At 50.0% G+C, this 26,687-nt stretch overlaps 1 protein-coding gene across 1 annotated transcript in view; it reads left to right on the forward strand.

Moving 5' to 3' along the window:
• The first annotated feature begins 1,158 nt into the window (after positions 1-1,158).
• ARID3C (AT-rich interaction domain 3C) overlaps positions 1,159-26,687 on the forward strand; it is a 482,830-nt gene continuing 457,301 nt past the window's right edge. Inside the window, exons 1-2 of the mRNA XM_086960272.1 lie at positions 1,159-1,395; positions 15,163-15,702. Of these exons, the coding sequence (XP_086816398.1) occupies positions 1,357-1,395; positions 15,163-15,702 (579 nt within the window). The 5' untranslated portion in view covers positions 1,159-1,356. The remainder of the gene's footprint in view (positions 1,396-15,162; positions 15,703-26,687) is intronic.

The raw sequence follows: 26,687 nt of genomic DNA on the forward strand, positions 1-26,687 counted from the left end.
TTTTCCACCCAGGGATGCCCGAGGCCAGTGCCCGGTGGTGATGGGAGAAAACTCGCCCCCAGGAGCTCCCCGTCCCCCGCCAATAAGGTAGTATATGGGCACTGTACCACCCCCCCCCCCCCCCCCCCCAAATAATATATCTCTTAGGGGAGCACCAGCACAGACACGATCTGGGGGTTCAACACAACCCGCCGCCAGCACCAAGGGTGGCCGAGGTGTCCACCAGGGGGGGCCTCAGACAGACTAAGGATTCAGGGTCTGCTGAGGAGAGCCCCCACCATAGTGGCTGGCCACCCACCCAACGCACGGGAGCCGCCACTAACCCCGGAGGCGCTCGCACGGACCCCCCATCCTACGGCGGCGGGGGGAGGGTGCGCGTGAACTCCAAAGAAGTGGAAAGGGAGGGGAGTCGAGCAGTGTGCCGCCCGGGCGGGGGTGCACGGTAGCCCCCCAGCCTCGGTGATGTCTAGTCTAGCGAGGGGCGCCCCACAGAGTAGACGTTCACCATCCTATAAGGGTGGGGAGGACCGGGCAGAGTGCGGCCCCATCCTCCGCCCTGGCAGGGGACACGGTAGCCCCCCCATTTAGAGAGCGTGCAGTGGGGTGCCCCGCTCAGTAGTCCTTCACCGCCCGCCAGAGGTGGTGTGAGGGACCGGGCAGGGGTGCACAGCAGCCCCATCCTCGGGCGTGCGTGGGGCGCCCCCACATTAGCCCTCCACCGTCCGTCAGAGGTGGTGTGAGGGACCGGGCAGGGGTGCACGGTAGGGAGGATGCACCCCCTTTCCTCGGGCGTGTGTGCGGGCGTCCTGCGGGAGTGCTGGGGTTCCCTCCCGTGGGCTCCAGCAGCAGCCTGTGCTCGCCCCCGACGGCAGCGCCCTCTCTCGCTTCTGTCAGCAGAGCCGGCCCTCCACCCCTCTACCCCTCCCCCGAGCACTCCCTTGACGTGTTGTTAGCAAATGGCAGCAGAGAGGCCGGTCCCTGCTGCACGGCCACTCTCCGCCGGGCCTGCCACTTGTTGCAAACAAAAAAAAAAAAAGAGAAAAACAGAGGGGGGAGGGAAAAAAAAACACCCTCCGGGGCTCCGGGCAACAGAATCAAAGAGAGATCAACGACAATCCGGTGAGATAGTGAGATCCGGGCACTGCGCGTGAGCGAGGGGCTGCACGGACCGCCCGGGACCCCCATCAGCACCCCCGCAGGCCGCCCCCGGAGCACTGCAGGCACAGCGGAGCGGCACGGAGCGCCAGGGACCCCCAGCCGGGCAGCATCGGGCACACGGACCCCCCGCCCCCGGGCCCTCGGACAGCGGCACAGGAGGAGGGCGCCGGGGGAGCCGCGGGCACAGGCGGCGGCAGCATGGTTGACAACACCACCGTGGCCACCAAGTCTCCCCTGGTAAGCGCAGCGCCGAGAAGCCACCCCGTCCTGCATGGGAGCGCTGTGCTGCGGATCACTTTGAAGGGGGTGGGGTCTGAAGTGCGAGTGGATCTGTGCTGCGCAGCGCCGAGAAGCCACCCCGTCCTGCATGAACGCGCTGTGCTGCGGATCACTTTGAAGTGGGGGGTGGGGGGGGGTCTGCAGTGCGCGTGGATCTGTGCTGCGCAGCGCCGAGAAGCCACCCCGTCCTGCATTAAAGCGCTGTGCTACGGATCACTTTGAAGTGGGTGGTCTGAAGTGCGCGTGGATCTGTGCTGCGCAGCGCCGAGAAGTCACCTCGTCCTGCATGGGAGCGCTATGCTGCTAATTACTGTGAATGGGGGGGGGGGAGGGGGGAGGGGGGAGGTTGGGGGGCGTCTGAAGTGCGCGTGGATCTGTGTCACTTCTTTGACACCCTGCTCTAGTTGGGGGTCACTTTTCCCACACTCAACTGTTTAAATGTAGGGCTTTAATCAGATTCTCTAATCGTCCTGCTAGATATTTCTCCGGGTTACTTCGCGTGTGTCCCTTCTGGGGGTTCCTCCGCGTTGCTCGTGATAGGATCACCCCCTGTCTTAGACAAGATATCAGGAGTGCTGAAGAGTAGGTTCAGAAAGACGGCAAACAACGTACGGTTCAGATGGATGCAGCGACCGGAGCTGCCGACGCGGGAGCTGCGGATCCGGGGTTGAGTCTCGCGTCGGCTCAGCAACCTGTGATTCTTGGCAAATCACTTAATCTCCGTGCCCACGGACAGCGCCTGGATCCCTCCACGGGTGTTATGCCACACTCTATGAATCTACAAACGTGGGGTGTCGGGGGAGTGAAGGGACACAGCGCTAGCTGAGTGTCACTTTTCTAAAGTTCGATCTGGTTCCAAGGACGTGTGTTCTATCCCAGTCACCCCACTCCGACTGTTAAAACCCATGCACGCCCTGGTCTCACTCCTGCTGGCCACACGTCTACTGCACTAACCCATGGTCTCACTCCTGCTCCCCACACATGTCCTGGTCTCACTCCTGAAGCCCTCCCCACACCCATGCATGTCCTGGTCTCACTCCTGGAGCCCTCCCCACACCCATGCATGTCCTGGTCTCACTCCTGGCGCCCTCCCCACACCCATGCATGTCCTGGTCTCACTCCTGGCACCCTCCCCACACCCATGCATGTCCTGGTCTCACTCCTAGCACCCTCCCGTACACCTATGCATGTTCTGGTCTCACTCCTGGCGCCCTCCCCACACCCATGCCTGTCCTGGTCTCACTCCTGGCACCTCCCCCACACCCATCCATGTCCTGGTCTTACTCCTGGCACCCTCCCCCACACCCATGCTGCCTTCCACCACATCTCAGACTCTTAATTTCTACTTCTCCAACCAAAGCATGTCTTGGTCTCACTCCTGCTCCCACACTCATGCATGTTCTGGTCTCACTCAGGTTATCTTAACCCACGCATATCATGGTCTCCTCATCCCGCTGCCATGCTACCACTTGCATATTATTGTTCCCTCACTGTTTTTGACTCTACACCCATTCATATAATTGTTCTCACACTCTTACTGCGTGTCGACCCATGCGTATCATTGTTCCCTCACTCTTACTGCCTGTCGACCCAGGCGTATCATTGTTCCCTCACTCTTACTGCCTGTCGACCCATGCGCATCATTGTTCCCTTACTCTTACTGCCTGTTGACCCATGCGTATCATTGTTCCCTCACTCTTACTGCCTGTCGACCCAGGCATATCATTGTTCCCTCACTCTTACTGCCTGTCGACCCATGCGTATCATTGTTCCCTCACTCTTACTGCCCGTCGACCCAGGCGTATCATTGTTCCCTCACTCTTACTGCCTGTCAATCCATGTGTATCTTTGTTCCCTTACTCTTACTACCTGTTGACCCATGTGTATCATTGTTCCCTCACTCTTACTGCCTGTCGACCCATGCATATCATTGTTCCCTTAGTCCTATTGCCCCTCAACCCACTCATATCATTATTTCTGCATCTACTGCCCTTCAACCCATGCCTATAATTGTTTCTGCACTCTTACCGCCCCTCGACCCACTTGTATAATTGTTTCCACACTTTTACTGCCCCTCAACCGTGAATATCATTGTTCCCTCAATCTTACTGCCCCTCGACCCACTCATATAATTGTTTTCACACTTTTACTGCCCCTCAACCATGCATATCATTGTTCCCTCAATTTTACAGGCCATTGATCCATGTGTATCATTGTTCCCTCACTAGTACTGCCTTTTGATCCATACATATTATTGTTCCCTCACTGGAACTGCCTCTTGATCCGTACATATCATTGTTCCTGCACTCTTACTGCCATGACCCACTCATACTACTTCTTGACCCATGTGTATCATTGCTCCCTCACTCTTACTTCTTCTTGACCCATATTTGTCATTGCTCCCTCACTCTTACTTCTTCTAGATCCATGTGTATCATTGTTCCCTCAATCTTAATGCCCCTCGACCAATGCATATCATTGTTCCCACGCTCCTACTGCCCCTCGATCCATGCATATCATTGCTCCTTCACTCCTACTGCCCCTTGACCCATGCATATCATTGCTCCTTCACTCCTGCTGCCCCTTGACCCATGCATATCATTGTTCCCTCACTTTTACTACCTGTCGACCCATGCATATCATTGTTCCCTCACTCTTACTGCCTGTCGATCTATGCGTATCATTGTTCCCTCACTCTTACTGCCTGTCGACGCATGCATATCATTATTCCCTCGCTCGTACTGCCTGTCGATCCATGCGTATCATTGTTCCCTTACTCTTACTGCCTGTCGATCCATGCGCTTCATTGTTCCCCAACTCTTACAGCCTGTTGGTCCATACATATCATTGTTCCTGCACTCTTACTGCCACGACCCATGCATATTGTTGTTCCCCCACTCTTACTACTTCTTGACCTATGTGTATCATTGCTCCCTCACTCTTACTGCCCCAAACCAAACACCAAATTGTTCCTTCAAACTTCCTGCACGACCCAAGCATGTCATTGTTCCTGCACTCTTACTGCCCCTCGACCCTTGCATATAATTGTTTCCCACGAAGCATGCACATCATTGTTCCCTCACTCTTACCGCCCCACGTAGCATACGCATCATTGTTCCAACACTCTTACTGCCCCATGAAGCATACACATCATTGTTCCCACACTCTTAATGCCCCACGAAGCATGCACATCATTGCTCCCTCACCCTTACCGCCCCTTGAAGCATGCACATCATTGTTTCCACATTCTTACCGCCCCTCGAAGCATGCACATCATTGCTTCCTCACTCTTGCCACCCCATGAAGCATGCACATCATTGTTCCCACACTCCTTCCGCCCCACGAAGCATGCACATCATTATTCCCTCACTCTTACTGCCCCACGAAGCATTCACACCATTGTTCCCTAACACTTACCGCCCCTTGAAGCATGCACATCATTGTTCCCACACTCTTACCGCCCCTCGAAGCATGCACATCATTGTTTTCTCACCCTTACCACCCCATGAAGCATGCACATCATTGTTCCCACATTCCTACCACCCCACGAAGCATGCACATCACTGTTCCCTCACTCTTACCGCCCCACGAAGCATGCACATCATTGTTCCCTCACTCTTACCGCCCCACGAAGCATACACGTCATTGTTATAACACTCACCGCCCCAAAAAGCATACACATCATTGTTCCCACACTCTTACCGCCCCACGAAGCATGCACATCATTGTTCCCTCACTCTTACCGCCCCACGAAGCATGCACATTATTGTTCCCACACTCTTACCACCCCACAAAGCATGCACATCATTGTTCCCTTACTCTTACCGCCCCACGAAGCATGCACATCGTTGTTCCCCCACTCTTACCGCCCCACAAAGCATGCACACCATTGTTCCCTTACTCTTACCGCCCCTTGAAGCATGCACATCATTGTTCCCCCACTCTTACCGTCCCACAAAGCATGCACATCATTGTTCCCCCACTCTTACCGCCCCACAAAGCATGCACATCATTGTTCCCCCACTCTTACCGCCCCACAAAGCATGCACATCATTGTTCCCCCACTCTTACCGCCCCACAAAGCATGCACATCATTGTTCCCTCACTCTTACCGCCCCTTGAAGCATGCACATCATTGTTCCCACACTCTTACCGCCCCACAAAGCATGCACATCATTGTTCCCTCACTCTTACCGCCCCACGAAGCATGCACATCGTTGTTCCCCCACTCTTACCGCCCCACAAAGCATGCACACCATTGTTCCCTCACTCTTACCGCCCCTTGAAGCATGCACATCATTGTTTCCCCACTCTTACCGCCCCACAAAGCATGCACATCATTGTTCCCTCACTCTTACTGCCCCACGAAGCATGCACATCATTGTTCCCCCACTCTTACCGCCCCACAAAGCATGCACATAATTGTTCCCTCACTCTTACCGCCCCTTGAAGCATGCACATCATTGTTCCCACACTCTTACCGCCCCACGAAGCATGCACATCATTGTTCCCTCACTCTTACCACCCCACAAAGCATGCACATCGTTGTTCCCCCACTCTTACCGCCCCACAAAGCATACACACCATTGTAACCTCACACTTACCGCCCCTTGAAGCATGCACATCATTGTTCCCCCACTCTTACCGCCCCACAAAGCATGCACATCATTGTTCCCCCACTCTTACCGCCCCTTGAAGCATGCACATCATTGTTCCCCCACTCTTACCGCCCCACAAAGCATGCACATCATTGTTCCCCCACTCTTACCGCCCCACGAAGCATGCACATCATTGTTCCCTCACTCTTACCGCCCCTTGAAGCATGCACATCATTGTTCCCACACTCTTACCGCCCCACAAAGCATGCACATCATTGTTCCCTCACTCTTACCGCCCCTTGAAGTATGCACATCATTGTTCCCTCACTCTTACTGCCCCTTGAAGCATGCACATCATTGTTCCCTCACTCTTACCGCCCCACAAAGCATGCACATCATTGTTCCCCCACTCTTACCGCCCCACAAAGCATACACACCATTGTAACCTCACTCTTACCGCCCCTTGAAGCATGCACATCATTGTTCCCTCACTCTTACCGCCCCTTGAAGTATGTACATCATTGTTCCCTCACTCTTACTGCCCCACAAAGCATGCACATCATTGTTCCCTCACTCTTACTGCCCCTTGAAGCATGCACATCATTGTTCCCTCACTCTTACCGCCCCTTGAAGTATGCACATCATTGTTCCCTCACTCTTACTGCCCCTTGAAGCATGCACATCATTGTTCCCCCCACTCTTACCGCCCCTTGAAGTATGCACATCATTGTTCCCTCACTCTTACCGCCCCTTGAAGTATGCACATCATTGTTCCCTCACTCTTACCGCCCCACGAAGCATGCACATCATTGTTCCCCCACTCTTACCACCCCTTGAAGTATGCACATCATTGTTCCCTCACTCTTACTGCCCCACAAAGCATGCACATCATTGTTCCCTCACTCTTACTGCCCCTTGAAGCATGCACATCATTGTTCCCTCACTCTTACCGCCCCTTGAAGTATGCACATCATTGTTCCCTCACTCTTACTGCCCCTTGAAGCATGCACATCATTGTTCCCCCCACTCTTACCGCCCCTTGAAGTATGCACATCATTGTTCCCTCACTCTTACCGCCCCTTGAAGTATGCACATCATTGTTCCCTCACTCTTACCGCCCCACGAAGCATGCACATCATTGTTCCCCCACTCTTACCACCCCTTGAAGTATGCACATCATTGTTCCCTCACTCTTACTGCCCCACAAAGCATGCACATCATTGTTCCCTCACTCTTACTGCCCCTTGAAGCATGCACATCATTTTTCCCTCACTCTTACCGCCCCTTGAAGTATGCACATCATTGTTCCCTCACTCTTACTGCCCCTTGAAGCATGCACATCATTGTTCCCCCAATCTTACTAGCATAGTATTAAAACGTAAATTAAGACAAGGGCCTTGGGTGTTGGTGGAAACAACGTTTTCTGCAAAAACCGAGCATGAGAAGGGAGAGGGGCAGGTTGTGGAAAAGTGGAGCTTTTGAGGGGTAATGGAGGGAGGGGAGGCTCAGCTCGGCGGAGCGAGCAGCCCGGCAGAGAAGGGTGCAATGAAAAGAATGGACCTCACCCCCTCGTATTACCCCACCCAGGCACTCTGGCTACCGTACCCGTATTCTTCTGGGGTGCCTACAGACCTAATTTACAAGCCCCCACTCCTAATTCCAGAGCCCCGACTCCTACGCAATCGTGTTTACAGCGGGGTCCGCCGATGGACAGAGCCCACACCTCATCTTTCTTAATAAATGAATTTTCGGGCAATTTTTCGAACTCCACTTTTGTGTTTTCCGCAGTTCGCGTTTCCTTTTGTCTTCTTCTTTTCTATGCAGCCAGTGATGATGGCTGTCTGCTTCTCCGAGTTTCCCTTTCCCGTCCAGATTTATTGTTGCATACATTTTTCAATTCTCTAATTGTTTTTTACTGAACTCTTTCGCGCCCTTCTCACACTTTTTCGTTATTATTGTGTTACCGTTTCCGTTCTTTTGTTTGTGCCGTTTATTTTTACGTCCTTCTTTTCCCTCCAATTGTAGTTATTGCAGTTGCACATCGCTATTTTTTTACACATGTTCTCTCTTCCATGGTGTATCCTATTTTTTACACACTTTCTCTCTTCCATGGTGTGCGTTTTTATGTTTGTAACTTTTCTTCTTTCGATTCCAATGTCTTGAGTTGCTTGCATACTCCTGAAGCAGTGCCTGTATTCTGTTATATTTTTTTGCCGTCAGTTCTTTTATATGCCCGAGTTGCATCTGTTGTTTGTCTCACTAGCGGTTTCTCTTTCTAAATTTCCCCTTGTTGGTAACCTTTTTTTGTTTTTTTTGCTCTCTTGTTGCCAATCCTCACAGCAGTTTGCCTTTCGTTTTTTCCGTATACAACGTTTTTAACACGTTTACGATTCACTTTTATTTTAATTTTCGTTTATTAAACGCATTTAACTCAGCTTTGACTAGCTCGTTCCAGACATTCTCTTTTCCGTTTGCTGTTTTTTATCATATTATTTTCGTCTTTTTGCCCGCTCGTACGTTGTTGTCTCTGTCCATTGCTTCCTCGCACTCGCATTTTTTTCTTTTCACATTCCATCTCTTTTCACCATGTCCGTCCTTCGCCAATTGTCTTAATGGCTACACAATACCCTCGCGTATTGCCCCTTATTTCTACCATTCTGCCCCACACTCAACCAAAAATACTCTTTCTCTTCACCCTTTAAGTCCAATATCCAGCGCTCCCTTCTCTTTCTGCGGGTCTAGTCAGTCACAATTCCCGACATCTCCCTCCCTTCTCACCTGGCTGGACCAGGAACCCTGGCTTGTCTCTTTAATGCCGCACTCGCCAGTACAGGGTATCCCTTTGCCTGGCACCGATCTTATGAGTAACCCTCTCACCCATCATTGTCTGTTCCCCTCTATGTCTTCACCCAAGCGAGTAGCGCCACTTCACTTTACTGCTCTCTCTTGGAGTGCTGTCAGTGCTGGTACTGACCGCCCGCCACGGGTTGGATGGTGGGTTGCTTAGTAACTGCCCTCTTTACTGTACTGTCAGAGGCCCCCTCGCCTCTGTCTTGTCATTGACTAGCTGCACTGTCCCTCCGGTTCACTCACCCCTCTCCCTCCCGTGCTGTAATGTCACTTACTGATCCCTGGCACTGTCCGTGCCATCTCCCATCACCCATGTCCTGATAGTATGCCTAGCCAAGAAAACGTCAGAAGTGCCGCCAGTGACTGCCACCCAGGGCTCTGGGGGTGACCCCTTCACTCCTATCCTGGCAGTATGTCTGTCCATGAAAACTTCACTAGTGTCATCAGTAAGACTGAACCCCCAGCTCTGCCCGTAGCACCCTCCCTTCACCCATGTCATGTCCTGGTAGTATGCCTATCCATGAAAACGTCAGTGACTGCCACCCAGGGCTCTGGGGGTGACACCCTCCCTTTACCCATGTCCTGGCAGTATGTCTATCCATGAAAACTTCCCTAGTGTCGTCAGCAAGACTGACAACCACAGTTGGATTGTATTGAATTGCAGCATTTATATAGCGCTTACTACTCCTATGTGGAGTGCTGCAGCGCTTGCCTCCTTGGGTAGTGTGCTACACCGTGTTGGGTGTGTGGTTGAAAGTGTAATGTCTTTGTTTTGTTCCTACGTGGGAAGTGTTTTCATGTCGTGCGTGATGACCACCGAGGTGCAGTTTTCTTGTGATGGGACGCAGGCAGCGCATAGCAATGTGGTGGATGATGAAGTGTGTCAGGCACGCAGTTTTATGGCCTTCAAGATAGTGGTAGGTTTGAAGAGCTCTATGGGTCGTTATATGGTATTTGTTATAATTATAGTCTTCTTAGCTGGTTACTGCATTGTGTTGTACAACCTGAGATTTTGTGTATAGTTTTGTTCCAGAGCTGGCATGGTTGACGGGAGAGAGACGTGGAGCGATCTCTTGGGCTGGCCAATGTTACTATCATCCCATATCTTAGTATCATTGTGAGATATAAAGAAGCGGTCAGACTGTATAGATATTTGGGACTTGCAGTGCTGGACTATATTAATGTCCTCTGATTAGTCCAGCAGTGTGTGACAGATCTCTTCAGTTATTCATGCCTGTTCATTTGGTGAAGTCAGTTTTATGGATGTGCAGTACTGGTGATGGACAACGCTCATAGCAGGTACGTTTTATGTGAATCTGAGAGGTAGAACTTACAGTTTGCTGCTGAACGCTGCATATTATGATTTAAGTACTATTGTGGGCCATAGCTATTATTTATTAAACCTCATGTCTATATAATCCAACAGCAAACCATAGGTCAGCCCTTCGTAGCTTACCTGCATATCGAAATAGTTTACTAGTTGGGTTGTTCCTAATCTGCAAACTGTAAGGATTGAGCTTGAGGGTGCAACGGTATTTCTGGGCTCTGTTGATGGGTTGTGGAGTGGTGCAGTTGTTTAGAAAATACCCATATTTAACCTGTCTTCACAAGTGTATATGCCCCTGGATGCTTCTAATGCTGGCTGGTAGTGAGTTCCAGAGCTTGGCGGCTTGTACTAGGAAAGCAGTGCCTCTTACCGATTTCTTATAGTAAAATGGTGTGATTATGAGTGTGGGAAGCGGGAACGCAGTCTTTGTATTGATGGAATTTAACTTGTAGGTGTAGCTGTCCTTTTCCTTTGGAGGCTCTGTTGATAATGCAGAGTGCCTTGAACATTGCCCTTCTAGCCATAGGTAGCCAGTGGTGCAATTGCAGGACTGGGGTCATGCGTTCTCTTGGGTGCAGGCAGAGAAGAAGCCTTGCAGCAGCATTTTGGATGAATTGAGGCCAGTATTTTTGCCATTGTCAGCAGCTCATAATCTGTTTTTTCAGTATTGAGCTATGGATGGTTATTCATTATCCATGTGTTTATGGCATGAAGGCAGTAATCAAGTTTTGAATTGTAGAAGTCTTTCGGACTATTCATTAAAAACATTCTATCAGAGTCATCTCGTGTTGTAACGGGTGAGGTTGAATGATTTAATCAGGCTTTGTGAAGCGGTTAGGTAGAAGTTGAATAATCAAGGGGATATGATGGACCCCTGAGGAACACCATAGTATTGTGTGTGAGGATGTGATGTGAAAGGTGGTAGGTAGATGACACTTTATCTGTGAGATAAGAAGAGAAGCAATCCATTTTAAATCATTTTCATGGACTCCCAGATTCTGGAGACTTTGAAGTAGGGTGTGGTGGTGGAGAGTGTCAAATGCTTTCTGCCAGTGACTCTCCCTACCCAGTCACCTCCTCTCTCTAGTCCTGTACTGTCAGTGGCTGATCCCTGGCACTTCCTGTGACAGCTCCCTTCATCCAGGTCCTGGCAGTATGCGTATACGTGAATACTTCTGTAGTGCCACAGGTGACTGTCACTCAGGGCTTTGCTGGTGACCCTCCCTTCACCCATGTCCTGGCAATATGCCTACCTTTGAACTTTTCTAATGCAGTCAGTGATTCACAACCCTGCCACTGACCCCCTCCCCTCTCTCTGTCAGTTCGGTTAGTAACTCACCCACTGTCAAAACTCAGTCAGTGACCATCGTCTCCCGTCCATGCTGCTCTTCCTTGTCACTCTCGCTCTGACGCAAGCAGTCCTTGACTTCCGTTCTCTCCCTGTCCAGGAGCAGCGATCTCTACTGGTCCGGCTAGTGACTCTCCCATGCCAGTCTCTCTGCTCACTTGGTCGCTTACCTCTCTTTCCATAGCCTGTTGGCTACTCTCGCCGTCTGCCTAGACTTTCACCCCTCCTCCTAGTCTGCATGCATCACATCAAATAGCTCTGCACCTCGACATTCAACATACCTAGTACGGAAACTGATCGTGCCAGGTAAGAAAACAGGAACTCGATGGACAAAGAAGCGCTGAGAAATGCAGAGATTCAAGAAACAAACACAAATGCTCAGCCATTCCTTCTCTGCGGCAGCGAAAATAATGTGGAACAGCACATGTTATATAAAACATAAAAACAAAAATGAAAACATTTCTGCTCCTGGTTCTTTCATGTGAATTCAGTGCCCTAATCCCGCCTGCCTGCTGCTGTCAATAACACCCACACATTCTGAAGTGACCCCTCTGACTAGGACACTCACCCCAGTGATCTACCAGTATCCTGTTAATGTTTTTCTTCACCCTTGCTGTTATTAGTTCAGTAACTACCCTTGCTACCTTTATGCCAGTAAACACTTCCCTGGCCTTTACTGTTGGGTCCCACCCAACACATACCCGTTATTATCATTGACTCCCTAGTGTGGCAGGACCCCTCTCCACCTCCATATATACCTGCATAAGGTACCCTATGAATCCCCGTCACTGTCTGTCCACCAGGCACTCTCGTCTGTTTCCCCCATCAGGTACTCTTATGTATCCATGTTAGTGAGTCTCCACCAGGCTCTCAAGTAACCTGCCCCCCTTACCCAATAACCCCCTCAGTTAATCACCGAGGTCCCCTCAGGAATCCTCTTCCCCAGTTCATTGTCAGGCGCTCTCTGCAAGGATCAGGGACTGCGGCACCAACATCAGGCCCTCAAGTAATCCAGTGGCGTGGCTCTATAAACCCTCCAAATACTTATCCCCTGGTCCTCTCAGTAATCCTCTGCCCCTCATCCCCATCAGGAACCCTCTCCCACGGCAAGGTAAACCTGTCAGGTGGTCTCGAGCAGGCCCTCTGTCTCTCTACCTCAGTCTCTGTCAGGCATCCTTATGTAATCCTGTTAGTGAATCTGCAGCGGGCCCTCCTGGAACCCTCTGCCTGACTCGGTAACCCCACCAGTGAATCGCCCCAGTGTCCTTGCAGTAAAACACTCTTTCTCGCCGTTATCCTCTTTCATGACTCTCTAACTTTTTTTATGGTTCTCCACCAGGCCCAAGGGTAACCATTTTCTGTGCTCTATTGGTTCTCTTTTGGTACTCTCAGTAATCCTAGAGGAGTACTGGCCTCTCCACGCCAGCGACTCTCCACCGGGCCCTGTGATAAACTACTTCCTAGCTCAGTGACCCATGGGTGACTCACTGAAGCCTGTCTCAATAATCCTAGTCCCACTCACTCCACGTCATTTCTCATCACCCATGGTCCTGAAATCCTGCTAGTGACCCTCCATCAGATCCTCCCTTAACCCAGTCCCTCTGGCTCAGTAACCCTATTAGTCAATCATCCCTGTCCTCTCATTGAGGCTCTGTCAGGTACCCTATCCCAAGACTTGGCCCTCCAGTAACCCTGTCAATAACTATTTATTAGCCCCTCCAGTGTCCATGTCAGTAACTCCATACTAGGCCCGCAGGTCCCTGTCAGTAACTCTGCTCTAGGTCCCCCCTCCCCAGGGAATCCGGTCAGTTACTCTGCACTAGGCCCTCTGGTAATCCTTTTCTGTGGCTCAGTAACGATGACAGAGCATCTCCCTTGGTCCTATCCCTTTCCCGATCACTAGTACCCTCTCATAGTTCTGTAACCCTGCCAGTGACTCTATGCCAGGCCCTCCAATAACCCTCTCAGTAAATCTTCTCTAGGCCCTCCGGTAATCCTGTCAGTATCCCTGCACCAGACCCTTGGGTAACCCTGCCAATAACTCGACACCAGGCCCTCCGGTATCCTTCCCCCGTGGCTCAGTAACGTTGACAGTGCCTCTTCCCTGGTCACTAGTACCCTCTGTAACCTTGTCAGTGACTCTACGCCAGGCCCTCCGGTAACCCTGTCAGTAACTCTGCATTAGGCTGTCCAGTGACCCTCTCCCGTTGATCAGTAACACTGACAGTATTTCTCCCCAGGCAGTATCCCCTTGACTGGCCACTAGTACCCTCTGTAAAGCTGTCAGTGAATCTACGCCCGGCTCTCCGGTAACCCTGTCAGTAACTCTGCTCTAGGCTCTCTCCTGTGAATAAGTAACGCTGAAACACAGACAGTGCCTCACCCCTGGCCCTATCCCCTTCCCCAGTCACTAGTGCCCTCTCGTGGTTCTGTAACCCTGTCAGTATCTCTGCACTGGGCCCTCCAGTGACCCTGTCAGTAACTCTGCTCTAGGCCCTCTAGTGACCCTGTCAGTAACTCTGCTCTAGGCCCTCCGGTGACCCTCTCCTATGGATCAGTAACACCGACAGGGCCTCTCCCCTGGCCCTATCCCCTTCCCCGGTCACTAGTACCCTCTTGTGGCTCTGTAACCCTGTCAGTGACTCTGCACCAGGCCCTCTGATAACCCTGTCAGTGACTCTATGCCAGGCCCTCCGGTAACCCTGTCAGTAACTCTGCACCAGGCCCTTTGATAACCCTCCTCCGTGTCTCAGTAACGTTGACAGTGCCTCTCCCCTGGTCATATCCCCTCTCATGGTTCTGTGACCCTGTCAGTGACTCTACACCAGGCCTTCCGGTGACCCTGTCAGTGACTCTAAGCCAGACCCTCCAGTGACCCTGTCAGTAACTTTGAACCAAGCCCTCCAGTAACCCTCCCCCTGGCTCAGTAACGTTGAAATTCCTATCCCCCCTCATGGGTCTTTGACCCTGTCAGTGACTCTACACCAGGCCCTCCGGTAACCCTGTCAGTAACTCTGCACCAGGCCCTCCGGTACCCCTCCTCAATGGCTCAGTAACGTTGGCAGTGCTTCTCCCCAGGCCCTATCCCCTCTCATGGTTCTGTGACCCTGTCAGTGACTCTACACGAAGCCCTCCAGTGACATTGTCCGTGACTCTACGGTGACCCTGTCAGTAACTCTGCACCAAGCGCTCCTGGAACTCTGTTAGTGACTCTATGCCAGGCTTCCGGTAACCCTGTCAGTGACTCTGCGCCAGGCCCACCGGTACCCCTCCCCTCGCTCAGTAACGTTGAAGTTCAGTGGCTCTTCCCTGGCCCTCTCCCCTTCCCCGGTCACTCGTCCCCTCTCCCATGGCTCTGGGGTCCTCTCTGTGTTGACTCTGCGCCAGGCCCTCCGGTACCCCTCCCCCGCGGCTCAGTAAAGGTGACAGGGCCTCTCCCCTTCCCCGGTCACTCGTCCCCTCTCCCCTGCTGCTGTGGCCCTCCAGCCCCCTCGCCCCCGGTTCTGTGGCCCTCCAGCCCCCTCGCCCCCGGTTCAGTGGCCCTCTCAGTGTTGACTCTGCGCCAGGCCCTCCAGTAACCCTCTCCCTCTCTCTCCCCACAGGGCTCCTTCTCGTCCCGCGGCCCGGCCGGCGGCCCGCTGCTGGTGTCGGCCGCCCCCGGCGGGGGCTCGTCGGCCCCCGGCCCCGGCGTGGGGGTGAACGTGCTGGGAGGCGGCCTGAAGCTGGAGGCGGTGATGGAGACGCTGCAGCGGCAGCAGGCGGCGCGGCTGGAGCGGGAGCGGCGCGAGCGGGAGCTGCGCGGCCTGCTCGAGGCCCGGCTCCAGCAGCAGCAGGCCCTGGCGCTGCGCCACTACCAGGCCGCGGGGCCTCCCCGCAGGCCAGGCCTCATCGTGCAGCCCGCCCGGCAGGCCTCCCCGGCCCCCGAGGAAGAGGAGGACTACGACGACGAGGAGGACGAGGAAGAGGAGCCCGGGCCCGAGGAACCCACGCCGCCCCGGTACCTGCCGCCCCCCAGGGCCCAGCCTCTGGACTCTCCCCAGGGGGCCCCGCGCACCCCCGGCACACCCATGCCCGGACACTCGCACTCCCCCCCGGGGGCGCAGGGGCACCACGAGTGGACCTACGAGGAGCAGTTCAAGCAGGTAGGACGAACCTTACATGTCTGATGTACCGTGTGTCTCTGTGAGTGCCAAGTTGCCATCATTAACAGGCTCCTTCCAAAATACAAGGGCTTCAACGCTGAGCTTGTACTCTGTGCCACATTGGGTGTCCTGATGCCAACACAACCCACTCCTTCCAAAATACAAGGGCAAGGGGTTAAAAACTGAGCTTCTACTCTGTGCCACATTGAGTGTCCTGATGCCAGCACAACCCACTCCTTCCAAAATACAAGGGGTTCAATACTGAGCTTGTACTCTGTGACACTGTGAGTGCCCAGATGCCAGCACAACCCGCTCCTTCCAAAATACAATGGGTTCAATACTGCGCTTGTGCGCTGTACCACTGTGAGTGCCCTGATGCCATCACAAACCACTTCCCAAATACAAGATCACTGTGTTCAGTACGGAGCTTCTGCCCTGTGCCATAGTGTCTTGCTGCCATCATAACCCACTTCTTCCAAAATACAAGATCACTGTGTTTAATACTGAGCTTGTATTCTGTGCCACTCTGAGTGCCCTGATGCCATCACCACAGCTCCTTCCTAAATACAAAAATAAGGGGTTCAATGCTGAGCTTGTATTATGTGTCCCATGAGAATCCCGGTGCCACCAAGAGCAAGAAGTTCAGTACTGAGATTGTACTATGTGCCCTGTGAGTGTCCTGCTGCCATTAAAATTTGATGCCGTACTGTGTGCCCACTGCCACTGTGAGTGCCGTATAGTCACCAGAACTAGTCACCAGAACTATAGTCTTACAAGACCTCATGAACCTGCTATCTCAACACTGTTCTGTATTGTGTGCCTAGGAGTGACATGCAACCATTACAACTATGTTCTTACTAAAACCCAACAACACAGTGTTTCATACTGTGCCTGTAGCATGTGTCGGTAGTAGTTTCCTGCAATGACCACTTCCTCATGCTTACCAATACTATACTAGGATTGTAAATGAATCTTAAATCCATCTTTCCAGAACTCATGAGTATACTATGTATTACTATGCCAATAGTGTGTGCCAATAGAAGTTACTGTAATATTGATCAAGAGTCATGTTTGCCCCTAGGTGTGTCTTGCATCAATCATAGCTCCACTCTTACCAGTCTGGAGTTTAAATGTTTGCCCTGGATTGGTCCTAACTACACTCAGGACCATACTGCCTTACTACTGCACCTGTAATTGTGCCCATAAGAGTGCTCTGTAACCACCAGAACTCCACTCTTCCCACAATTCACACGTTTGCTGTCTGAATAAAGGGTCAGTATTGTGTGCATTCTGGGACTTGCATTCTTTGCTTTAATTGAACTCACTAGATTTGCAGACTGGGTAAAGATTGAGACACAAGTGCGAAAACATTCTTCTCATTTGAACGGGCAGGTTACTGTCTCTAGATTACACCTTGGTTCAAAAAACAAATATTTTTCACCAGTCATGCACGTTAATCACCCATTGAGGAACACTTTACAGTCGGTGTTAGGAATCAAGCCGTTAGCCTCTGCTCTTTGCTTGAGAATGACCTTGAGGTGGGATAGAGTTGTGATGGTAACAGCACATGCTGGGAACCCCTCGGTACCCCCACTCCAGGCTCTATAATATAAAGCTTGCTCCTGATCTCTCCCATGTACTTGTGGTGCAGTGGTAAGGGCCATCCATTGTCATATCACTCTGTCAGGAAGACACTGCCGGGGGTTACTTAGATCAGACTGTTAGTGGAAAAAGCACCACTTGGATTTGCGTCCCTCGTAATACTGCTTCCTATCACTTTAATGAAATGTGTCATTTGTGCTTTTGGATGCATTTTCCTGTAGACTGTAGCACGTAGTACACAATATAAGTAAAACGGTGAATAATATAATATTACTGTGCCATGGTTCATATCCCGATGTATAGCTCTTTTTTTGTAGCCATGTGTCTTGTTTTTGTCACCATTATCAGTGATCACATAAGGTAGCGCCTTGCATTTTATTAGTATACACGTCAATATAATAATATACACTAAGGAGGTTATGGCAAGCCTTAATTTACAGATGTATACCATAAATTTGATTCACAAAGCTGAATTAGCGGGTAATGTACGGGGTTCAAGATGCATACATTACAGAGGTGGAGTCTCCAGCCTCTTCTGTAGTGAGGCCGACTTCTGATCAGGGATAACCGCTCCGAGCTGATAAAAAACATAATTGTTACAGTAGTTACTACATCAGACACGACCATCTGATTACAAAGGTTACTACATTAGGCATAGTAATCTGATTATAACAGTTACAATAATTACTGCACCAGACATGGTAATCTGAATATTTTCATCAGGTTTGCACATTTTCACATCTACACTTGAGCTATTATGCTGTTTCTTCTCAGCCCAGAACATGCGCACACACGCAGTGTGACTGACAGCACTGTGGCCTGCTTCACAGGTGGCTTTGCTGCATGGGGCTTCGTGCTGTCAGTTACAGTGTGTGGCTGATGGAGTCTGGGACTCTGATGTTGGCTTGGCTATCTGACACTCCAAGGGTCTGCAACTCAGCGGTGCTGCCTCCTGTGATGTTCAGGAGGGAGCACTGCTAAGTGCTCGATCAGTGGCTCTTAACCTGTGGTCCAGGGACCACTGGGAGTCCGCAAAGCCTATTCCGAAGGTCTGCGACTGCTTAGATAATTCAATAATATTAACAGTAAGGCTTCCAGTTTTACTGATTTTTGCAGATAAATGCAGACCAAAACCAATCTATTTCCTGGTTGTATTTATTTTTAAAAGCAGCAAAATACAGAAAATTGTGCTTCTTATGAGTGACGATCCTTGTTGTCCTTCATGAATTCCAGACCAACTGCTAACCAGAAAGAGACTATGGGGATTTAAAAACAAAATGAAATCCCCTTACATACAGGCATATGCAACATATATTTGTATATAATGCAAATTTTTACCAGTCAGAGTAGTGTGTTGCTATATTTCCCTGCTTAATTTGCTAAAACTTGACTGGCATCAAAGTATGGGTGCCTATTTATCAGGTAAATAAATGTTAAAAAATGCCACTTTACTACTCCTTCAATTTTCAAAGCATAAAATAAATATGGATAAATACCAATAAAATGGCTTAAAAATGGATAAAAACAGACGGAAATGTTTAAAAAAATAAATACCATAAAACCGGGAGCCCTAATTAACATTGATAAAGTGTATATGAATAAAAAAACGACATGTAAAATTGAAACATTTTTGACGTTCTTTATATGCATAGGAAGTTGAAATTAAAGGTTAAAAATTAAGTTGTTATCCTCAGATTAATTTGTGGGAGCATGGCAACTGCAACAAACAGAATAAAGTATGGACAATGAGTGCCTCCATTGAATTTAGAAGAGCTCCATCCTACCCATTAAAAGTAAAAAAAAATGTTATATTTGTTTGTGAATTATCATTTGTGAATTTGTTTGATGAATGTTTTTTCTTTTTGTGCATTGTTTTGTGATTCCAATCCTCGAAAAGGCTTAGAGTGGGGGGGGAGGGGGGGGGCGGTTTGCAGCAATGACTCACATTGTTCCAATGTTGATTTACTGAGGATCCCCAGGTTCCTGTAATGATTAAGTGGGGGTTCACAGAAGTCAAAGGATTAAGAACTACTACTCTAAATCATGTTCTAGGGGTGTGTTCCATGTCCTACCCACTGGAAGCGTCTTTTATAGATGCATATGTGTTTATCTAAATTGGAAAACGGTTGTATTCAGGGGAGTGTCTTAAGAGGGTTCAAGGTGCAAGGATGCAGATACGTTGCCGCCCTCTGAGGCGTAAGTTTACAAACCTGTGGGAATTCAGTTTCCACGCTTCTGGGGAGCACCTTACCTATCCGAGGTGGGTCAGGTAAGCAGCCCATGTAGTGCAGATAGTGCGAATGAGCACCACTCCTGTCATTTTTACAGATTATAAATCCACTGCAAATTCAAGACATGATTTTGAAGACTGACTGCAAAAAGGTATTTTGAAAAATTCAACCTCCAATATTGCGGCTGCCAACATTTCGAACTTACCTGTGTTATGGTCCTACATTTAATTACTAAATGTAGCCAAATTAACTTCTTATTAGGTGTAGGTAAATGGATTATTCTACCCGCAGCCCTAGTATATGTTAGTGGCAGGTGGTTCATAGTGGAAATAGATGTGGGGAGACCTTTCTGTGCCTTTTATATTGGGTCCACATTTTGGTAAGGCTGCGTTTTAGAGTTAATTTTTGCAAAAGGTGATTTTACAGTCTATATCTTATCAATATGAGCTCAAATCACATTTGCCCGTGATTAATGGAGTATATTTTGATGTGCATAATTTACACGCGTCTGAACGAGAATCTGTATGAATATCCGGTAAAAAAAAACCATACACGTTAGGAAGAGTAAAGGAGGATTGCCTCTCTGGAGGGCAGGTTTCTCTTTGTTGTAAACTCTGGCAGTCGAGCCCCCTCCCCCACCCCACCGCCCTCTCTCTCTCGGTGTTTATGTATGTGAAGGGTGCCACATTCTTCGGCCGCAGCTCGGCCTGCTTTAAAAGCGGGCTTTGCCATTCCCCCATCCTTCCCGGATGCCTGTCTTAGGGCACACAACAGGCGCTCCCCTCCCCATGTGGGTGATCGCAGATCCGGTTTCCACGTGAGCCCTTTTAATCTAGTGTTTCAAGTGATCCTATCGGCGCGCGGCGTTAGTCACTGCAGGGACTGCACATGTCCCTGCAGGCCTAGATAAGGCGAGTCATTCCACGGGCCTTTTATCAGGGTGGGAGCAGCCCCAGCCGTAATCGTTCTTCCCTTAAATGTCCAGCACACGAGCCAGCAAGGAACGCATGTTAACCTAGAAGCAGTGGCTGCTGGCCCCCCGGAGGTATTTTGAAATGAGGTGTATAATTTAGCAGAGAAATGTATCTCAACAAAATGACTAAAACAATTAGAACTCTGATTTTTGAAGAGGTCGCCGGCTAGTGTAAAGAGAAAAACAATTCCGCTTGCCCAGCCCTGTATTTCAGACACTCTCTGACAATAGGTCCGGTCGGGTATTTGATGACGTCAGATGGGCTTCTAGACCTGGTATGAATGACATCATTCGCCGGATGTTCTTTGGATTTGTGGAGCGGAGCTTGACCCTCCCTGACAAAGTTCCCAAAAGACCGGTTGAAACATTTTGCAGTTTGCTCCTGTAGTATTACCCCTACTTTTGGAATTAATTTTCAACTTTTGTGATTTTCGTAGTTTCCCAAGATTCGTCATAATTGACCGTTTTTGCTCGTAAATTTTGTTGTGGGTGTATAATTCAGCATTGCAAAATGTAATGCACGTATGAATTTGCAAATTTGTTGTCCTCGCTTCTCAGTGGGAAAATATTTGCTTCTGGGAAGAAATCCTATTCCCAGACCCTCTTAGATTTTGTTGACGTTGTCACCCCATTCCACTCTGGGAATTTACGCCCTCCAGCCATTGAGAGGTGTACATGTTTATGCTTTTGCTGAGTGCGTCATCTCTTGAAACTCGTCAGTGGATTCTCAGAAACTCGTAAGTTTGCTGCCGTTCCGAACTATTACATGTGTCTACCCGTTACCGACCCATACTATGACATTTGTAATGATAAAAATGTCTTTATTCTTTCAAAATGTCTGCATTAGGAAATGCATTTTGCATTTGGATAAGCCCGCGAGTCCTAATTACTTGAATTGCAAGTATGAAGATCCGGGCACAAAGTGGGATATACATTTACTGTAGCTTTTTAAAACCAAGCTGCGCAAAATAATGTAAGAATCAGGACTTTACCAACGCAAGGATGTGCTACTGAGCACGTATTGTCATCTGTTTGTGCAAGCCTGATTGCAGACTTAGGAAAAAAAAAACACCCAGCCAGTATTACGTCACGTGCTGCCTGAAAAGTGTATATTCATATAGGGGGAGCCCTGGTTCCTGGTGTTTTGTTTCGCAGCGGAGGAGGCGGGAAAACACAATGAAAGGCACTTAGCGAGGTAGGAAGCGGAGCAGGTGATAGATTTGTGATTTAAACGAAGCCTGTTTATCCCCAAAGAAAGAAGTGCAAACACGGGGCTGTTTTGGTTTAGATGTGTGGAGGGATAAGGGGTGAAGGCCGGATTACAGACGGTGCCCCAAGACGGAGACTGCCGTGCCTCGAGGAGTAGAGACACAAGAGACAGACGCCTTCCTGATGAACAGGCCATACCCAGGGGCGAGCTGTTTCTGCTCTCAAGAAGCCCAGCTCCCTCGGATGTCTCCAGAAGTCTGTGCACTAGTTAATACAGTGCAACCAACCCACGATCTGCCTGGCTCGGTGTTTTTTTATTTTTTTTATATGTACCTGATTTTATATACACCAAATTGTGTCCAGTGGTCAATTTCTTTTTTTCACGGTGACGCGCTAGGCCGTTGTCACGTGGACCAGTTCGGAAGAGTGGTCGTCGATGTTTTGAAATATATTACACAGCCTGCTATTGGGGTATAAATTGCGTCACTTTAACCTCCTCTGAGCATGTATATAAGCGTGGTGGATGAAAGCCAGATATTTAAATTCATTCTTTATGTGTGCAATTTGTTTCCGGCTGATGCATGCTATAACTGCTGTGTTACTGTCGACAATGCAGCACCTCGTGTTTAGCTTTGCAGCATTAGCGCCTTGAGGCCTGGTGTGTGAATCGGGTCCACATGCACTCAGTGGCTTCAAACCGACTCCGTCGACACACTGATACATTACATGTAACCGGTCTCACCAACAGACTAAGTTCAAACCGAGCCTGCTGACGCCCTTCGAGATTTTAAGCAAACTCTCTACCACGCTTTTTATAACCAATCTTTTTTTATTCCTCTCAGAGGCTATAAGAAATGTTGGCCCACCAGGGCCCACGCCATGACAGATCTTCCAGAGATCCATATGTGATCTTTACAGATACAATCAATTAAATGAGATCAGTTTATTAACTCCTCTTTGATCCGAAATTGTGGCTCCAATTTAGGACACCTCCGATTCAAACCAAAGCTTCTTTCACGTCGTGAAAAGCGAACCCACCAATGCCCAGTGAGGATTCAAAAAACACGACCACACGGTGATGAGTTCTATTTTAAGTCTTCCTGACACAGTGACTTTAAAATCGGTACAACTTTCTTTCTAATTCCGATTATCACAATGACATGAACCACGGGCCAGTATTTCTGTGAGCTTTTGTAAATCAAGTCATTGTCGTCCCATGAGTGCTTGAAGTAAACTCAATGGCACACTGTGAGATTCCAAATAAACCCTACACAAATCTGTCAGTGAGATTTTAAAATAATCCCGCTGCCAACTGGAGATTTTAACCGAGTTCTATTTTAAAATGCTTCTTTTTACTGCCCTCTTTTCAGGCCCCCTCTCTTAAGAGACTGTCCAGAAAAGAGTGGTTCCTCACAAGCCAGTGACGTAAAGGACACATCTTTTCAACATATGGCCGAGGGAGGGTTTCTGCATTGAAGTGTGACTTTTAAGGAAACACCTCTCCCCTGCCTTGACCATAAAATACCCTTTAACATTTTTTAGCCTCTTAGCTGCTGCGCACGTTCGGCGGCCAACGGCACCACTACCTCCGTAGTGCTGCCGTCGGCCGTTGAACGTTTGAACCTCACCTGCGCAATGGAACGTCCAGCACTGGAGCTGGACGTTCCATAGCAGCTATGAGGTTAAGACATGTGGCTCACAGAAAGACCTAAACATGTTGACTACTGATTAGGTTTCAACTATTCTATCCCGTTAGGGATTGAATAGGCGAGATTATAGTAAGCAGTCCGAAAAGTCTACCTAGCCTGCGGATCGCGTACAGTTCATGTGAGGCAGGCGTGTGAGGCAGGCGCGTGCACCTCAAACACCATCGGCCTCCGCATCAGACTTCAAAGTAAGCCGCTCGCACACCACCATTTGTCTGAGCCTCGGCATCAGACTTCAAAAGAATCCGCTCCCAAGCCGCTCCCGCTCCTCCCCCCATCAGACTTCAAAGGAATCCGCTCCCAAGCCGCTCCCGCTCCCCCCCATCAGACTTCAAAGGAATGTGCTCCCGCTCCTCCCCCCCACCACAGCAATGCTGAGAGCTTGTTTTTTTTGCATCCATTTCGCGGGAAAGCCCTGTTTTGTTCCGTGTTCTCTGCACCTTTCTCGTTTTTTTTCTGGATGAAAGTGAAAGCCTACCGTGCTTGTTTACAGTACCCTTGCTCCTCAAATGCTGTTGCTGTGTTGCCATCTCTCTAGGGACACTCGACTTGCTAGCTGCAATGCTACATCCGCTATGCTTTGCCTCTAGACAGGTGGATCCCTCGCCGACTGTGCTGACTCTGCCCCTCCTGATTCTGAAACTGACTAACGCAGTCACCATGCAGTCTCTTCTCTCTGTCTTATGATGTCTGCCCTGCCACCATTTACTTCGGACCCTCACCCTCACACACCCTCACACCCTCTCACCCTCACACACCCTCACACACCCTCACTCACCCTCACTCACCCTCACACCCTCACCCACCCTCACTCACACTCTCACCCTCACCTCCACCCTCACCCCCTCACACATCCACTCACCCTCACACACCCTCACCCCCCTCACACTCACCCCCACACACCTCACCCTCACACCCCCTCACTCACACCCTCACACCCCCTTCTCCTCACCCTAACACACCCTCACACATCCTCACCCTCATTCACCCTCACACACCCTCTCACCCTCACACACCCTCACAACCCCTCGCATCCCCTCACCCCCTCACCCTCCCTCACACCCTCACCCTCACACCCCTGACCCTCACACCCAATGACCCTCATACCCCATCACCCTCACCCTCACTCACCCTCTCACGCACCCTCACCCACCCTCTCACCCTCGCCCACCCTTTCACCCGCTCACCCACCCTCACTCTCACACCCTCTCACCCTCACACCCCCTCACCCTCACACCCCTCACCCTTACCCTCACACCCCCTAACACACCCTCACCCACCCACACCCTCACCCTCACTTACCCTCTCACACTCACACACCCTCTCACCCTCACACCCCTCTCACCCTCACACCCCTCACCCTCACCTTCACACCCCACACCCTTGCCCACCCTCTCACCCTCACACATCCTCTCAACCTCACACACCCTCTGACCCTCACACCCCCTCACCCTCCCTCACCCTCTCACCCTCACCCTCACACCCCCTCACAATCCCACACCCTCACCTCCACAACCCCACACCCTCCCCCTCACACAAACTCACACCCCCTTCACCCACACCCTCGCACCCCTCACCCTCACACACCCCCCTCAACCCTCACACCCCCTCACCCTCACACCCCTACCACCCCTCACCCTCACACACCCTCACACCCCCTCACCCTCACACACCCTCACACGCCCTCACCCTCACACCCCCTCACCCTCACAACCCCTCACACCCCCTCACACACCCTCACATAACCTCACTCACCTTCACACCCCCACACTCTCTCACCCTCACACACCCTCACTCACCCTCACCCCCCATCCCCCTCACAGACCCTCACCCCCCTCACTCACCCACCCTCACACCCCCTCACCCTCACACGGCCTCACACACCCTCACCCTCACACACACACTCACCCTCACATACCCTCACTCACCCCCTCACACCCCCTCACCCTCACACCCTCTCACACCCTCACACCCCCTCACCCTCACTCCCCCGCACACACACACACCCTCACCAGCATAGCATAACAAAACATAGCACAGCATAACAAAACACAGCATAGCATAACAAAAAAGCATAGGATAGCAAAACATAGCATAGCATAACAAAACAGGATAGCAAAACAAAAGATAGCATAACAAAACAAAACATAGCATAGCAAAACACAACAAAGCATAGCATAGCATAACAAAACACAACAAAACATTGCATAGCATAACAAAACATAGCATAATAAAACAAAGCATAGCATAACATAACAAAGCATAGCAAAACAAAACATAGCATAGTATGCCAAAACATAGCATAGAATAACACAACAGAACAAAACATAGCATAACATAACAAAACGTAGCATAACATAACATAACATAACATAACACAAAGCATAGCATAACAAAACATAGCAAAACACAACAAAACATAGCATATCATAACAAAACACAACAAAACATAGCATACATAACAAAACATAGCATTGCAAAGCATAGCAAAACATAGCTTAGCATAACAAAACCCAACAAAACATAGCATAGCATAACAAAACACAACATAGCATAGCATAACAAAACATAGCATAGCATAACAAAACACAGCAAAACAACATAGCATAACAAAACATAGCATAGGATAGCAAAACTAAACTTAGCATAGCATAACAAAACAAAGCATAGGATAGCAAAACAAAACATAGCATAACAAAACATAGCATAACATAACAAAACCTAGCATAACAAAACATAGAAAAACACAACAAAACATAGCATAGCTGAACCCCTTCCTTGCTCGTGACGGAACCACTCTGTCACGAGCCACGGACGTGCTGTGCTGGTGACGGAGTGGTTCCGTCACAAGCACAGCGCGCCCGTGGCTCGTGACGGAGTGGTTCCGTCACAAGCATGGGCGGCGCCGTGCGGACCCACCTCCCCCCCAGCGCCACAGCGGAATTACCGCCACGGCCAATGGGTTAACAAAACACAGCAAAACGTAGTATAGTAAAACAAAACATATAATAGCATAGCAAAACATACATAGCATACCAAACACAAAAAAACATAGCATAGCATAACAAAACATAGCATAGCAAAACGCCGGGAGCTTCTCAGCGCCAACTTTTAAAAATCTGTAGAATTGTGTTTTAACTTGTGTGTTGAAAAGCCTACCTAGCCCACCTGAAACAGCCGTGAAACGCTTCGTAGCGCCGGCTGCAACGACCCCTACAAACGCCATTCAGGCGAGTCCCTGGGCCACGCCCCCTTCCTCAGCTA

The sequence above is a fragment of the Lissotriton vulgaris genome, chromosome 3_1, assembly GCF_964263255.1.
Source record: "Lissotriton vulgaris chromosome 3_1, aLisVul1.2, whole genome shotgun sequence".
NCBI classification, from domain to species: Eukaryota; Metazoa; Chordata; class Amphibia; order Caudata; family Salamandridae; genus Lissotriton; species Lissotriton vulgaris.